Source organism: Cucurbita pepo, chromosome 10, assembly GCF_057944985.1.
Source record: "Cucurbita pepo subsp. pepo isolate OVF chromosome 10, ASM5794498v1, whole genome shotgun sequence".
NCBI classification, from domain to species: Eukaryota; Viridiplantae; Streptophyta; class Magnoliopsida; order Cucurbitales; family Cucurbitaceae; genus Cucurbita; species Cucurbita pepo.
The window spans coordinates 2,953,517-2,968,664 of record NC_141807.1 but is presented as its reverse complement, the minus strand read 5'-3'; the positions used below and the strand labels follow the sequence as shown (position 1 = coordinate 2,968,664).

Below are 15,148 nucleotides of genomic sequence, written 5' to 3'. Positions count from 1 at the left end.
TATGTCAGTAGCGTATAACAATTGTAAGAAGTTTTCGAGTGGTTTCGCAAGGAAGAAAAGAGGAAGGGATATAAGTTGTATTGAATCTTGAAAGTCATACATAAATTCTATTGCTTCTGCTCTGCGTCTTTTTCAAGATGCATGTGGGTTTGGCTCCAAATGCATAAACATTTGTTAGCACAATTGAATAAGAAATAAAAATAATAATCTAAATGGCTAACAGAGGGCTCGAATCTCATGATTGAGAAAACATACATCTAAGGCAGAGATTGCATCTCATAACTAACAAGAAGTCTAGCTCTCTCTGTTTCTCTCTAGACGGCAGGGCAGCCTGTCCATTTCCCCAACGCATTAAGTTGGAACTTAGCTTCAGTTTAAGGTAGAGGGCAGTTGTTTTGCACCTCAAAAGTGCAACCTCTACACACCTCATCAGTGAAATCTTTTCAGTTGGAGACAAAAGGAATCGAGATAAATTCTTCTATTAAATATAGAAATGCATATCACAGGAGAAAACTGATACCGATAGGTGTCTACCAACAAACATTATGGAAGATAAAGAAGATTACAAATGTATATACTAAATTTGACGCACAAAAGACCACCTCATGAACTAATATGAAGCATCAAATGCGAAAAAGAAATCATCCTAGCTTTCAAAACTCTTCCAGCAGCAAAGCCAAAAAAGAGACATATGAGTGTGTGTGTGTATATATATTCACTTAAAGGACGTACTGCTGCAGAGAACCAGAAACAAAAAAGATCCTTATGAAAAAGAAAACAAACAAAATGACGAAAAATCCAGATGAGAGAATATAAGATGTCACTCTGTGGCTGTTTCATCCTTGTTATTCCCTTCCGTTTTGCTCTCGGGTAAGGTATCCAAATCTGTACGAGCATCCTTCTCTTCCTGAGGCAAAGAAAATCCTGAAGAATCTTCGGCATTAACCTTATCCTCACTGTTGTTTGTGTCAGAAAATGTGATACCCTCATTGTGAGAATCAAATTGTTCTTTTGGCTGATCATTATAGTTTCCATTGCTTTGATCAACGTTCTCATTGTCATTCTGTCCAGCACCAGTACCTTCAATAGTGTTTGAGGATGCATCATTCTCTTGGGGGTTCGACATATCTGAAGCATTAGCATGGTCATTCTTTTGACCAGAAGAATCATCATTTGAGTTGCTATGACCAGCATTTTCATATTCATTGTGGCTCGTATGATCTGACGACTCTTTGGATCCTTCATTTGAAGTATCTGTATTATCAAAGGAAGTTGAATTTGATGGACTTGAATCTTTTTGTTCACCGCTGAGAGATGTGTTAAAATTATTTTTTTCTTCAAGTGCGATATGCTTTGAAGTGGAGTTATCTTGATCGAGATTGATGTTGGTTGCAGTTTCATTTGTTGTGATTGTATCAGAAGTTTTCTCATTCGAAGGAATTGAATCATCCTGGTGCTGGTCTTTATATTCGGACACTGGCTGCTCTTCATTGTTATTCGTCACTTTGTCTGGTACATCAGATTGGTTGTTTCCATTACTTCCAGTTTCACTTTCATTTTGGACTGACTCATTTTTATCAGAACCAACAGCTTCGCTACTCTTCCTTACATCCTCATGCTGAAACTCATGGTTTTCTTTATTTTCAACTGACTCTACCTCATTTAATTTTGCAAAACCATCCTGCCCATTTTCAGCACTGGAAGCATTATCACCTTTGTATTGTGCTTCTCTTGCATCGCCATTATTCCTCTCACTCCCATCTTGAATCTGTGCTTCAGCTGAAACTACACCCTTAATATTACCTTCCTTTTGTTCTTGCTTGTCTGTATCGTTTTCATTGTTCTCCTTGTTGTCGCTACCATTGCCTCCCATGGTACCCTTGGAACCTTCCTTGGTCTCACTGCTGCCTTCTTTGGTTTCTACATCAACATCCTCTCTATACTTCTCCTTGGTCTCTTCCTTCCCATTGGCACCATTCTCCTTCTCCCTATCTCCTCCATCATTGCTTTCTTTTTTCTCAGTCTCTTCACTTCCCCTCTCTTCTTGTTTTTCCTTTTCTTTGTTTTCTTCATTCTTGTCTTCGGTTTCACTCTCTTTACTCTGGCTTCTCTCCTCGTTTTTATTTTGTTTAATGTCTTCTGTCGGCATCTCATTTACCTTATCTTTACCTTCATTTTCTTCATGGTTTTCTTTCATTTTGCTTTCTTCCTTTCCATTCTCTTCTTGATTCTCCTTCGATTTGCCTTCTTCATTTCCATTCTCTTCTTGATTCTCCTTCGATTTGCCTTCTTCATTTCCATTCACTTCTTGATTTTCCTGGCCTTTGTTTTCTTCGTTTCCATTCACTCCTTGATTTTCCTGTTCTTTGTTTTCTTCCTTTCCATTCACTCCTTGATTTTCCTGTTCTTTGTTTTCTTCCTTTCCATTCACTTCTTGAATTTCCTGCTCTTTGCTTTCTTCCTTTCCATTCACTTGTTGATTTTCCTGGCCTTTGCTTTCTTCGTTTCCATTCACTTCTTGATTTTCCTGGCCTTTCCTTTCTTCGTTTCCATTCACTTGTTGATTTTCCTGGCCTTTGTTTTCTTCGTTTCCATTCACTTGTTGACTTTCCTGCTCTTTGGTTTCTTCGTTTCCATTCACTTCTTGATTTTCCTGGCGTTTGCTTTCCTCATTTCCATTCACTTCTTGATTTTCCTGCTCTTTGCTTTCTTCCTTTCCATTCACCTCTTGATTTTCCTGCTCTTTGCTTTCTTCGTTTCCATTCACTTGTTGACTTTCCTGCTCTTTGCTTTCTTCGTTTCCATTCCCTTCCTGATTTTCCTGGCCTTTGCTTTCTTCGTTTCCATTCACTTCCTGATTTTCCTGCTCTTTGCTTTCTTCGTTTCCGTTCACCTGTTGATTTTCCTGCTCTTTGCTTTCTTCGTTTCCATTCAGTTGTTGATCTTCCTGCTCTTTGATTTCTTCATTTCCATTCACTTCTTGATTTTCCTGCTCTTTGCTTCCTTCGTTTCCATTCACTTGTTGATTGTCCTGTTCTTTGCTTTCTTCCCTTCCATTCTCCTCACGATTGTCCTGTCCTTTGCTTTCTTCATTTCCATTCTCTTCTGGATTTTCCTGTTGTTTGCTTTCTTCATTTCCATTATCTTCGCTTCCTCCCCTTCTACCGATCTCTTCACTTTGACTCTTTTCAATCTCCCCGTTTTCCTTATCATCAGTTTCTCCCTTTTTAATCTCTTCATTTCCTTTGTTTTCGTTTTCCGCATCTTTGTTCTCTTCAATTTCTGTCTCTTTGCTAACCTCACTGATCTCCTCTCTCTCTTTCTCCATATCCACCACAAAATTTTTATTGTCACTTTCCTCCCGAACTGCTTGTTGATCATGAAACTCATCATTCCCACCACCCTTTTCTTCACTGTCACTTTCAGACGCACCCTTTTCCAGATCATTCCTGGTGTCTTCTTCGACCTCTTTATGGCTCTCATCACTCATGAAGTTTTCATCGACTCGAGGATGGAGGTCCTTCCTCCCTAGTTTCACAACATTATCACGTTTTGTGCTCTCATCGAAAGTAGCTTTCTTACCGCGAGAATGCTGAACTTGGTAAACGAGCCAGACGCAAACCCCAAGCAAAAGAAATATTTGTAACGCACGTTTTACCTTGAAGCCTTTGGATCTCTGATTCCTTCGAGGGGATGACCTGAACATTATGAACTCCAATACTCTTGATCTGCCAACCAAGAAAATTCAATGACCATCATTTAATCAATAAATATCCACCATACAAATAAATATACAACCAAAACGCTAACCATTGCTGAAATGAGTGCCAGATTCAGATTCTAGCATAAAGATCGTAATAAATTCATATTCCCAGTTTCCAGAAAATTATCACAGACGTATTCTTTACACATTATCTTAATTGTTATTTATGAATAGGAAAAACTGTAGGATTTCCTGGAAAAGAAAATGCAGTTTGCAGTTTGATCAATCACATTCCGTATTCTACAATAAGTTCAATTTCTCCTTTCCTAAATCTTCAGCAACCTACTCTTTAGAGATCGAAATCGATAAATAATAAATACAGAGAACAAATGAAACAACTGGAAGGTACTTTGGGTTGGAAAATAAGACAGATCTATAAATGCTCCTTCCAAAAGAGAAAGCAAGATCGTATAATTCCACCTATTAACTTGAATGGGAAGAACACTGAAGAGCGAAGCAGAAAGAAAAAGAAAACGAAAAAGAACCTGGAAACTCTGGGCGGATCAGAACGCTGTTAATGGTGTTGGCAAATGCAAGGAAAAAGGAGAGAAAAGATTTGCAATTCTACGCAAGTTCAACCGGAGTTCATGCAAATTTCCTCGCAGAAATAAGAAGTTAAATTTTGGATCTGATGAATTTCTCCTTCAATGGAGTTTGGGTATTTATACGCCACCGCATAATCAGCTCAATCACGTTGCGCCATCAATCAAAAAGTTTCCTCCGAACTATTTTGTTTTAATTTTTAAAATTTTTATTATCTATTTAGCTATATTTCAATTATCAAAGTTATTGGCTAATGTGAATAATTTACCAAAATATATTAGGCTAAAATTTCTTCACCTCATGTGTGGAACCCGAAAACCGGCAAAATTATAGCACGGCTTCATGTGGTGTACTTAGCCTGTTAATATAATCATATATTCAACTCATAAGGTTGAAATTAAACTTTGATTATCTCCTTTAAAAAAGATTAAAACTTTGATTATTTGATCAATGATAATTATAAGCCATACCGGCTGAACTAAAGAATCTTTCAATGGCTTCCAAGATTCTTGCATCCAGCCTACGCCTCGCCCGCACAAATGTCTCTCCCGCTTCCGCCCTCTCTCCACCGCGGCTGCTGTAGCCACTTCTCCGTCGGAACCCCATGAGGATGAAACTGGGATTTCTATGAAAGGTGTTAAAATCTCTGGACGACCGATTTATTGATATGCAAGCTACATCCCCTGCTGACCCTCGGGTGCTCGATGCTACGCTTCCTTATTATCTCTCTCGATATGGTAATCCACCACTATCGGACGCATCTCTATGGTTGGGAATCGGATCATGCCGTCGAGTGCTCTTATTGGTGCCTCGCCTAAGGAGATTGTGTTTTCCTCTGGAAGTCCAATAACATATCCATCAAGGGGGTCATGAATTTCTACAGAGAGAAGAAAAAGGCACTTGATTACCACTCAGACGGAGCACAAGTGCGTTCTTGATTCCTGCAGACATTTGCAGCATGTGGGTTTTGATATTACCTATTTATCGGTTGGGTCCGATGGAATTGTTGATTTGGAGAAACTCCGTTCTGCGATTAGACCCGACACTGGCCTTGTTTCGATCATGGCGGTTAATAATGAAATTGGTGTCATCCAGCCGTTAGAGGAAATTGGGAAAATTTGCAAGGAATTCAATGTTCCCTTCCATACTGATGCGGAAGAGATTCCAATTGATTTGGAGAAGTGGAACGTGAGCCTGATGTGCTTGAGTGGACATAAGGTTTATGGGCCGAAGGGTATTGGGGCTCTGAATCTAACAAATGCATTCTTAAGAAGGTTAACGATTTTATTTAAGTTCTGAATCTTTGCCTCTTTACTTTTTGTTCTACTTGATTCATCAAAGGACAATTTAGCTAAATGCCTTTTATTTTCTTCTCCCTTCTTTTTGGTTGAAGTATGAATTTCTGGTTTCTCTTCCTTTTTTACTATTATATAGCAGCTTACATTTCATTCACAGGTTTTTTTTTTTTGTAAGGCGCGCAACTTTTTATTAAAGACGATGAGACATCCTCTCGTCTCACTCCCAGCTGACTAAGATTACAGAAATTTCTTAATCAAGAAGACAAGAATGGTTATGAAATCATCCTTTAGACAAAGGAATATCCTTCAACTGGCTTAGGTTTCATAGATATGATGTTCAGATTAATTTTAGACTCATGGTTCCACTTCTACCAATGCAAGATGAATGGGTGTGATGGTACCCGCCTTAAGTAGATGAATAGTTTAGTCTCATGGAGCAACGTTTATTGGGGTAAAAGGCTAGTGAAAATCCTTATAGTTTTTAAGACCATGACACCTAGACAGTTATACAATTCTCATTCTTAACCTGATACGTCTGGACCGTGAAGTTTTTGTATGAACAGCAACTTTATGCAGGTAAAATGGCCAGTGCAGTTTTGTCGCCATCTACAGTGACACTCTGGATCAAGAAGACCCTGGCTATACCATTATTAATATTGCCTCTTCTAGATTAGGACTCTCTTTATTTATGTAAGCACTTGCTTCCATAAGGTTATTCTTTCATTCAATTTCAACTTCTTGCAGTTGCAGACCTTCACTCCCATGGCTTTCTTAGGTGCACGGGACGGATGCTAGCCGTGCAGCAGGTAGACTGTATTAAGCCTTTACTATAGTTTTTTAGGATAATTCAGTTGAAAATTCTGTGCACGGTCATTGACAGCGATGATGATCTTACACGTTTGGATTTTATGCATGCTTCTCTGATTATAATGTTATAAAATTAACATTCTAAAACCACGTCTTCTGCTGTTTAAAATGCAGTGAAACTTTCTAGGTACAAAACCAATAAGGAGATTCTAAAGAGAACTCTTTCAGAAGATCATTTTTTGAAAAATTATTTATTTATTCATTTGTTGCAGTATTGTTGGTTGTCATGAATCCACGCGTGTTAGGATATACATCTATTTCTACAATTATGTGTTCTAGAATGAACATCCCAAGTCCATGTCTTCTGATTTCCAAAATGAAGTGGAACGTTGTTGGACTTATTCCTTCTGGGTTTGTTATTGCCTGAAAGTTTGTTCATGCAAAGGTGCAACCTTTTCTTGTTGGTCTGACTTTCTCATCAAGGAAAAGGTTCTTTGCCCTGTGGAACTTGAAACAGTGAAGCGTTCTATGGTCAAGGGGCTAGCCACTCTGCAGGAAGCCCCCCCACCCCCCAAAAAAAAAAAATGGAAGAGATCCTGGCTTCTAGGCGTGCTGTAGCGAATATGAACATGGGTGTGGTAGATTGAAATTTCAGATTTCCATGCGGATAAGAGCAAGAAGTGATTGAATGGCCATGTCTATGAAGTTCAACCTACTTGCCCAGTTGAGACTGTGTAGGAGCCCAGGAGGCGCAGTTTCGTCTCCTTTATTCTGTATTGGACTTTCACTGTTTGGTCGTACACAAATGAGGACAATAAAATAAGTGAATGTTTTAGTGTTCCGCTAACAGTTTGCTAACACCAATACAGTTGTCTTGGTACTGCGTTCTTTTTTATGTTTATAAGTGAAGATGTCAACAAAACCTCTTTATTCATGAGCAGTGTACAACTTATTCTGTACAGCATCAAATTTATTCCGACTTGGAACTTTATGCATCCTTGATACTATTTTATTTTCTTCTACAAAATGGAAGTTTTCATTTAGATATGAAAACTAGTACCTCTGATAGCAATATCATCATGAGCCAGCAGGACCCTGGAGACCTTGAAACAACCTGTGAAACTCTTCTTGCTCCAGACAGAATCAATACATAATAGAAAGTTAGAAGAAACCAGTGGGTGGGGGTTTGAAATGGTGGGTGGGTGTGTGTGTTTGGTCTTTAATTGAGACTGCATTATTGTTTGAAACATGCAGGTACTGTGTAGCAATATCCATTAAATGTCCTTGTCTTCAGAGAAGAAAGCAACTGCTCAAAAGGAGAGGGGGTTCAGCAGAAGAAGCGCCATGTGCAGTGCAGTGGCCAAGTTTTGGGCAATCTGACTGAAGGCTTTCTTTTTTGTAAAATATGTGGAAGAAGAAGCCAAGGAAGATAGCAATATACGGTATCTGATTGGGAAAGTGACTCATTTCATTTATGAAATGAGAATCATGGCAATATCAGTTGTGGCCGTGGGGAGAAGGATTATGGGTATGGCCCAGCTGGGAAAGTGGGGTACGCAAATGGGGTTGGGTTGGGTTGTTTTCAACGCTTTTAGTACCAATGAAAAAGCATAAAAAAGCTTGAGAAAGAAGCCCATGTGGAATCAGAATCCTTTGTTCCCCTTCACTGTTGATGAGCCTGATTCCCAGCTTTTCAGTTTTGCATTTTTCTTTTTCCTTCTCGATTTTAGCACCGACATTCTCTTTTCTGTGTGAGAGAGAATGAGAGATTAGTGCATGTGTTTGTGTTTAACTCATTAGAGAATGAAGTGCATTCATATCACCTTTTAATTTTTGTCTTCTAAGTTGATATCAAATTAGTCTCAGGTTGTATCTCAGCGAGCATGAGATTGGCTATAGTAAAGCACAGGACAAAGCAGATCTTATACCCTTTTTTAACTTCTTGAAACACTACACATTTTAGGATATTAGCATTTGATCAAATCGTCTTGAATGGGAATGATTCGGTCTTGAAAAAGGAAATAAGATATCCCATCTAAAGAAATGAAATAAAGTTGGGTAGGCATGCCTTCCTTATGGCAAATCAAGTCTACAAAGAGGTTTATTCTGTACTTTCTTATAGTGAGACGGCCAAGATGCTACTGATCAATATGTTTCTTCTTTCTTTTCCCCCAATTTTTAAATTTGAAACAATGGCCCTATGAACAGCATTGTATGAGTTGTTTCTCTTCCTTCATTTTCATTATCTACAGAATATTTTGATTGAAGAGCCAACCAAAAAATGTTCTCTAATCATTCTATGCAGCTATATATATACATCAAATTTGCTATTTTTAGAATCAAGAAAGGTATATACAAACACATAGCAAAGGTTTTAGAAAGGAACATCAAAGCATGCATGTAATTTCCCTTGTAACCATCTCATCTCATCTTATCTGCCTGGTTTGCTCATGAAGCCTTGAAAAGCATGCATTTTTCCAAGACATGATCATAGACTTTAAATTTGGTTTTTGTGGGTTTGGTTGGTATATGTTCTTTGTTGAATTGTCATTCAAGAGGAAGTCCAATCCCTTACCATGGGTATCAGAACATATGTTCATGGCTTTTCAAAAGATATGAGAGTACTACTTGTCGTGTCTTGTCCAAATAAAATAGAAAGATTGATGGCTTTACCATCTTGGCTTACGGCTTATGGCTTATGTTGAACAAGAAAATGGTTGATACATTCTAATGCTTGAGTTAGTATAAAGCTAGAGCAAGACGACTAAGTAGCCTTCCCATTTTAGTTAAAAGAAAGAACAAAAAGGAAGAAAGAGTATCCACCTAGGAAATGTATTGGAGAGAGTTCTAAAGTGTTCCAAGTTGAGAGCTCTTCATCTAATGCCTGCTTATCGAATTGTAGTAGAAATTAAAGAGTCCCAAAACGAAACAGAGGGGGAGAGAGTGGTTGAGTTAAAGAAATTAACAATCATATAATCATTAATTTACAGAGAGATAGAGAGAGAGAGAGAGAAATTGAAGGGGGAGTTATATAAAATAGTTAAGGGTTGAAGATTAAGCTCCCACATTTGCATTTCCAGCTCATGGGCTTGTAATTGGAGGCTTCATCTCTAGCATAAACTATGTTCTTCACGGCTGAAGATTTTTTAGTTGCTGATTTTTGTGGGTTTGCAGGAACTTGAATGGCCTCACAGTGACCGCACCAGCTGCATCTTCTCTCACATTTTGGTGGCTTTGATCCAATTTGTCCTCTTAATATCTCCTTATCTTCATTCACTGTCTATCCCAATGCATCAAAACAAAAAAAGAAACACAAAATTATTATTCTTCTCAATTAACCAAGCTTTCACAGAAACAAAGAAGTATTTGAGAAAGGGAGGGAAGAGCGGTGGTTTGTGGACTGACCTTGGTCCTCATTGAAATCGATCTACCTGCAAAGAAAAACGATTCACAAGATGATTCAAATTGAACCGAAAATGTAAGATGAAGAATAAAAGTCCGGTTTTGGACTCTGTTTTGAAGATCCAAAAGATACCCAGTTACCTTCAGCCTTGATTCTCATCTGGGTCGATGCCAATATCAGAAGACAGAGAAAAGAAACAGTCGCACACAAGATTCTGCTGCGCCCAATGACGACGCCATTGTTGTTACACTCACACCCCATTTTCCTATTGTTCTCACAGAGAAAGAGACAGGGAATTGTCCCTGGAGATGGAGAGCTCAGATATTCGGAAAGAAAGGAAAGAAGAAAGTGGGTGGAGAAGTGAATTTTAAATCAGAATCGGTGAGAGAATAGGTTCTGATTTTGGTCTCAACGGCGGTGGTACGTGTATATAATATAATTTGGTCTGAATATGTGTGTTAGTGTGGGAAAGATATTTGAGATGATTGAACGTGGAAGACAAATGAAAAAGAAACACAAGAAAGAAGGGAGAGTACCAAAAAGTGCAGAACCCCTCAGAACTCGAAAGAAGAGCCCCCCCTCCAAACACTTTAACCCAACAGAAAATAGAATAAAATAAGAGTTAAGAACTGAGAGAGAAGAAAAATTCGTGAGAATGAGAGTTGCAAGTAGGAATTTGCAAATGCTCCTGAATGCTGCGAAGTTGTTCCATAACCAGACGTGAGAGCAGCGCAATGGGAGGTGTGTGAGAGTGGGATTTGGTCTTCCTTTTCCTTTTGCCTTCGCTTTCTTTCTCCTCTTCTGTTTTTGGTTGTTAGTTTAAAATTCAAGTTTTGGGATTGTTGTGATTTTGTTCTCAACTCGCCCACCTAATCACGCCATATCCATATCCTTTCTTCTGATTTTCCCAACTATGAGTTTGCTTGTCATTTGTCAATTGCTTCCACACATCACATGCCCTCCCTCCAAAACTATAATTATTGCTCCTTTCCTTACATTATTTGGGCTTTACACTTCAAACAGCCCAATCAATTATAAAATTTGCCTTTCCCTTCGTATATTTATCTTTCAATTCACCAAAAAAAAAAATAATAATAATGAGACTAATTCATACGTAATAACCTAAAACGAACAATAATGAACAATAATTGTTAGTGGTTAGACCAAAACGGACAATAGACTACTAGCAGTGGGCTTTCCCTCCTAGGCTTCCCCTCCAATCGATGTGGGATCTCACGATCCATTCCCCTTGAAAACCCAACGTCCTCGCTAGCAGACCCCAAACGATATGGAATTTGGACTGTTGATAGAAATAAGAGTATAGGATACTAATAGTGGGCTTAGACTATTACAAAAGTAGTGTAGATAAGGAGACATCCTTACCTTCAAAGACGTACAATTTTACTATGTCCAACTCAGTTTCACTTAGACTTAGTACTAACTTAAATATTGGAATGTGTTTGGCATGTTCAACTAGAAGACGACCAAGACCACCAACCATAATCGTGAATCAACGTCACTTAAAATAAATAGAAGGTATTATTACTTTTTTGTATAATAATCGTGCACGCTCAACCCTAATGACATAATCGTGACGACGTCAAACATCAATTTGAATTTTGTGTTGAAAGGGGAAGTGAGAAAAACGGTTGGGGTATGGGAATTTGTAAATCTTTTAACAAAGCTGGTTCTAAAGGAAAAGGAACCGACAGTGATATTGACGTCCATAAGAATAGAATATCTTCCATATCTTTGGACTTAATTCCAAGGGCCCTCCTTTACACCAAGCTCACAACCTAATAATCACTCAATACTCCCATAATTTTCTCTTCATCATTTTGACTCAGTTTCGCTGCTTTAACTCAAACCACCTAATGCCACAGCTTCAAATGCTTCAATCCATTGCCTTGGATCTATGGCCTTAAATTCCAATTAGCTCAATGTATATGATAAATTATAATTCTGGGACAACCAATCAATGTCTCGGAATATATTAAAGTACACACATCAATGCAACCGCAAATGTCTAATAAAAAACAAACGAAAAAAATAAAAAATAAAAAATTGTGGCTCGTGATTCATATTTGCACATCATGCAGCTATCTATAGCCCCACAGTTTTCATCCTTCCTTGTCAAATTAACACACTGATGGCACTACATCGTACCCTCTCCTTGAAACAAGCAACTGCTTCCTCTGTTGTCACTCTTCTCGTACTATCTGTTACCGTCGCCGCCCGGCCACATTTCTCTAAGATTCCTAGGACCAGAACAGTCAACTCCGTGCCGGAATCGCCATTCAACTCGTCCTCAACCAAAAGAAACAAATGGGTTCGTTTGAACGACATGGTATATGGTCGTTGAAGTGGCTTCCGCCGGAATGCATTACCGGATTAGTGTTTAATTCGGTGTGGGGAATTATGATGAAGGGGGGAGAAGGACACCGAATTTGATCATTATTGTTGGGCAGTTTTCATGGATGAATCCAAACATGTCCTTCACTGAAGAACTTAATTATGTGGGGACGTGGGGAGTGCTTGTAATTGAAGTTTGCATCCGTGTCTGGTGAGAAATTTAGGGCGCTGTCTGCTAACATCCCAAAATAGAAATTTTAATTGATGTCGATGAAAATGTATTTGACAATATGTTTATTTATTAACATTTTTTTTTTAAAATATAATTGGGCTTCGGAGGTATATAGGCCCGGCCCAGCTCGAAAGCCCATGAATTATAGAAAAAGTAAAATTATATATTTTTTTTTTGTTAAATCAAAATTTGATCTCACTAGCTTCCAAGTAGCATTTACTTTGGAGTTGTAGTAGGATCCCACTTCGTTGCTTAATTACCAAGCAATCGTAGATCATATCAGCATGGCCCATTTAAATCGTTTTTCTAAAAATGACATGCCATGTTTATATTAACTTGGGTGGCAAGTTTTATGATTGTTCTTGGAAATTCGACACATGGGTAGAACGAGTAAAGGATTAATGGCATTGAATTCAACCTGAGCGTACTCAGGAAAATGGTATTTCGTGTCACTTTCCTACGTGGCGCCTTCAAATTTCTAAATTGGAAGTTTCCAGGAAACTGGGTCTCGTGGCACGAAACAGCCATCTGTTAGTGGGCCGGGAAAAAAAAGCCCAAAAGCATGTCACGTGACTATAATATATTTATCATATTTTTCTTTTAATTCCATATTGCATTATTATATTTGCTTTCCATGTCAATTTTTGTATTTATTACTTACTTTACACGCCTCTTTCTCTCTCTTAATCATCACATCAAATCTTCATATCTACTCATAAGCCACCCCGCTTGACTAAATACACTTTCCTTTTCCATTTTTTAATTTTTTAATTTTTTTTTCTTAATGGCAATGGGAATGCTTGACTTCTTCAATGACAATAAATATTATATATGATTGAGGTTTAAATTCAAGTCTTTCCTAATCCAAATCCAATACGACCTAACCCATTAATTATCATACTAAAATCACGCATTATAATTTTATAAGATTTGCTTTAGTGTTGTTCTTCGTCATAACACTTTAAATCAACGAAATAAAAGGAAATATAGGATGAAATTGGAGAGAGGGGAATAATTTCTTCATTAATAATATTAATTTACTTTATGTACAAACATATGAAATCAAATAAGGAGACATAATAATTGGATTAGTAAGTACTATAGTTTTCTTTCTACAAATTAAACTAATTTAATTGGACTTTTTTTTTTTTTTTTTAATAGATCCAACTATAGAGAACTAAACGAGGCCCCAACCAAAAAATCCTGGGTTTCTGGGGATTTTCGTGTTTCATTAATTAGCAAGCAGCAGAAGGCTTGGTGAAGGCTTTGTCAAACCGGGGCATGAGAGCCATCGAAAATGGGCTCTTGGAATTGCCGTCGGCGTTAACGGCGGTGGCTCCACCACCGGTTCGCTCGCAGGAGGGGCACATGGTGAGTGTCGCCGCTGGCATTTGCATAATCAGGGGCTGCGCTAGTTTCAGGGCTTTCAGTTCTTGCAGCTCTTTTTGCAGCTTCCTGTTTTCGTCTGTTAGTGTTTCGCAGCATCTCTTTAGAAACTCGCAATCTACCTCTGTTTGCTTCAGCTTTGTCCTGCAAATTCAATCTCCCCTGATTTAATTTATTTGATCTGATTCCAAATCGCGTAATTTAATTTTGGGGAAAGAGATTAATTTTAATTAATTTTAATTACCTGGCTCTCCTGTTCTGGAACCAAACTTCAACTTGTCGAGGCCGGAGATTTAACTCTCTGGCTAAGGCCTGCTTTTGCTTCTGTAATTAAATCAACCCCAAATTTAGATTAGATTAGATTAGATTAGATTAGATAAGATTAGATTAGAAGAAGGTTAAGTAGCAAATAAAATAAATCGGAAAAGAGTAGTTAATTGAAGAAGAGTACATACAGGGTTGAGGGTGCTATGGAGTTTGAAGCTGTCCTCCAAGAGGGCAGATTGTTCTTTAGTTAGCCTAAGCTTTTTTCTAGCAATAGAACCATCTTCATCTTCATCACTGACTCGAGAACAAGCTTTCTCTTCTTCAATATCTTCACCGGAAACGTCTCTTTCACGCTTCACTCTGCCGCCGGAGAAGGAAGAAATCGCACTGTGAGGCGAGGGTTGACGACATGAATCAGCCGTTTCAGGGGCAGGTAGCGGGTAAGTCTCGGGTGTGGAAAGGCCCAAAGTCAAGGAGGGCTCGGATTCGGGGGCGGGAAAAGAGAATAAATCTACTGGCTTCTTGGGTTTGTGAGAAAGAAGAGCGGGATTGGAGGGAAGCGGTAATCCCAAACCCAGTAGAAGGCCTGTATTAGAAAGATCATCAAAACCCATCTGGGTATATGAGTAAAGAAAGTTTTGGTGTGGGATTTTGAGGAGTGGAGGGGGATGGGGTTTAAGAAGAGGAGAATGGGTTGGTGCTGCTGGTGGGGCGATGCGTGGATTAATAATGAAAGCAAAGAATGAAGAGACAGACGAATCTTTGGCATTGGATGGAAATGCTCCTTCTACCTCGCTACTTACATAGGTTGACCATATGTACCCCACTATTGATATCCCCTCTCATTATTATACCCAACACCAAATAAATCCAAAATAAAACATTTATCTCTACGTGTAACTTAATATTTTAAATTTCCTTTTTTTATTATTTGGATGTGTTAATCTTGGAAATGGGTTTATAATTGGAATTGGGTCTGGAATGTTCCCTTTTGGTCGATGCCTTTTTATTGAAAGCACTTAAGCGGCAGTATGAAGTAGGCTTCCTTCACCACATGGCCTGTCTATCTCTATCTATACCTCTCTCACCCTTTGATG

At 38.4% G+C, this 15,148-nt stretch overlaps 3 protein-coding genes and 1 pseudogene across 5 annotated transcripts; 1 reads left to right on the top strand and 3 right to left on the bottom strand.

Annotated features, from left to right (window-relative positions):
• Positions 1-462: 462 nt before the first annotated feature.
• LOC111803475 (uncharacterized) lies at positions 463-4,920 on the bottom strand. Of its 2 annotated transcripts, none has more exons than XM_023687896.2 (2): positions 4,777-4,920; positions 463-3,728 (listed from the first exon to the last, which is right to left on the bottom strand). In XM_023687896.2, the coding sequence occupies exon 2, from the start codon at positions 3,704-3,706 to the stop codon at positions 821-823; it is 2,886 nt and encodes a 961-aa protein (XP_023543664.2). In that variant the 5' UTR covers positions 3,707-3,728; positions 4,777-4,920; the 3' UTR covers positions 463-820. The 2 variants fall into 2 exon arrangements, with proteins under 2 accessions (XP_023543664.2, XP_023543663.2); XM_023687895.2 differs by lacking the exon at positions 4,777-4,920 and adding an exon at positions 4,249-4,635.
• On the top strand, positions 4,778-7,406 carry LOC111803476 (cysteine desulfurase, mitochondrial-like; annotated as a pseudogene). The gene is made up of 2 exons (XR_015422592.1): positions 4,778-5,580; positions 6,349-7,406. The product of XR_015422592.1 is annotated as a cysteine desulfurase, mitochondrial-like (transcript).
• Positions 7,407-9,283: 1,877 nt separating this feature from the next.
• Positions 9,284-10,761, bottom strand: LOC111804037 (EPIDERMAL PATTERNING FACTOR-like protein 2). The gene is made up of 3 exons (XM_023688702.2): positions 9,955-10,761; positions 9,817-9,842; positions 9,284-9,691 (listed from the first exon to the last, which is right to left on the bottom strand). Exons 1-3 carry the CDS (start codon positions 10,073-10,075, stop codon positions 9,452-9,454), a joined length of 387 nt encoding a protein of 128 aa, XP_023544470.1. The 5' UTR covers positions 10,076-10,761; the 3' UTR covers positions 9,284-9,451.
• A 2,634-nt stretch (positions 10,762-13,395) lies between these two features.
• On the bottom strand, positions 13,396-14,850 carry HAT22 (Homeobox-leucine zipper protein family). The gene is made up of 3 exons (XM_023687284.2): positions 14,240-14,850; positions 14,029-14,108; positions 13,396-13,928 (listed from the first exon to the last, which is right to left on the bottom strand). The coding sequence occupies exons 1-3, from the start codon at positions 14,663-14,665 to the stop codon at positions 13,634-13,636; spliced, it is 801 nt and encodes a 266-aa protein (XP_023543052.1). The 5' UTR covers positions 14,666-14,850; the 3' UTR covers positions 13,396-13,633.
• Between the last annotated feature and the right edge of the window lie 298 nt (positions 14,851-15,148).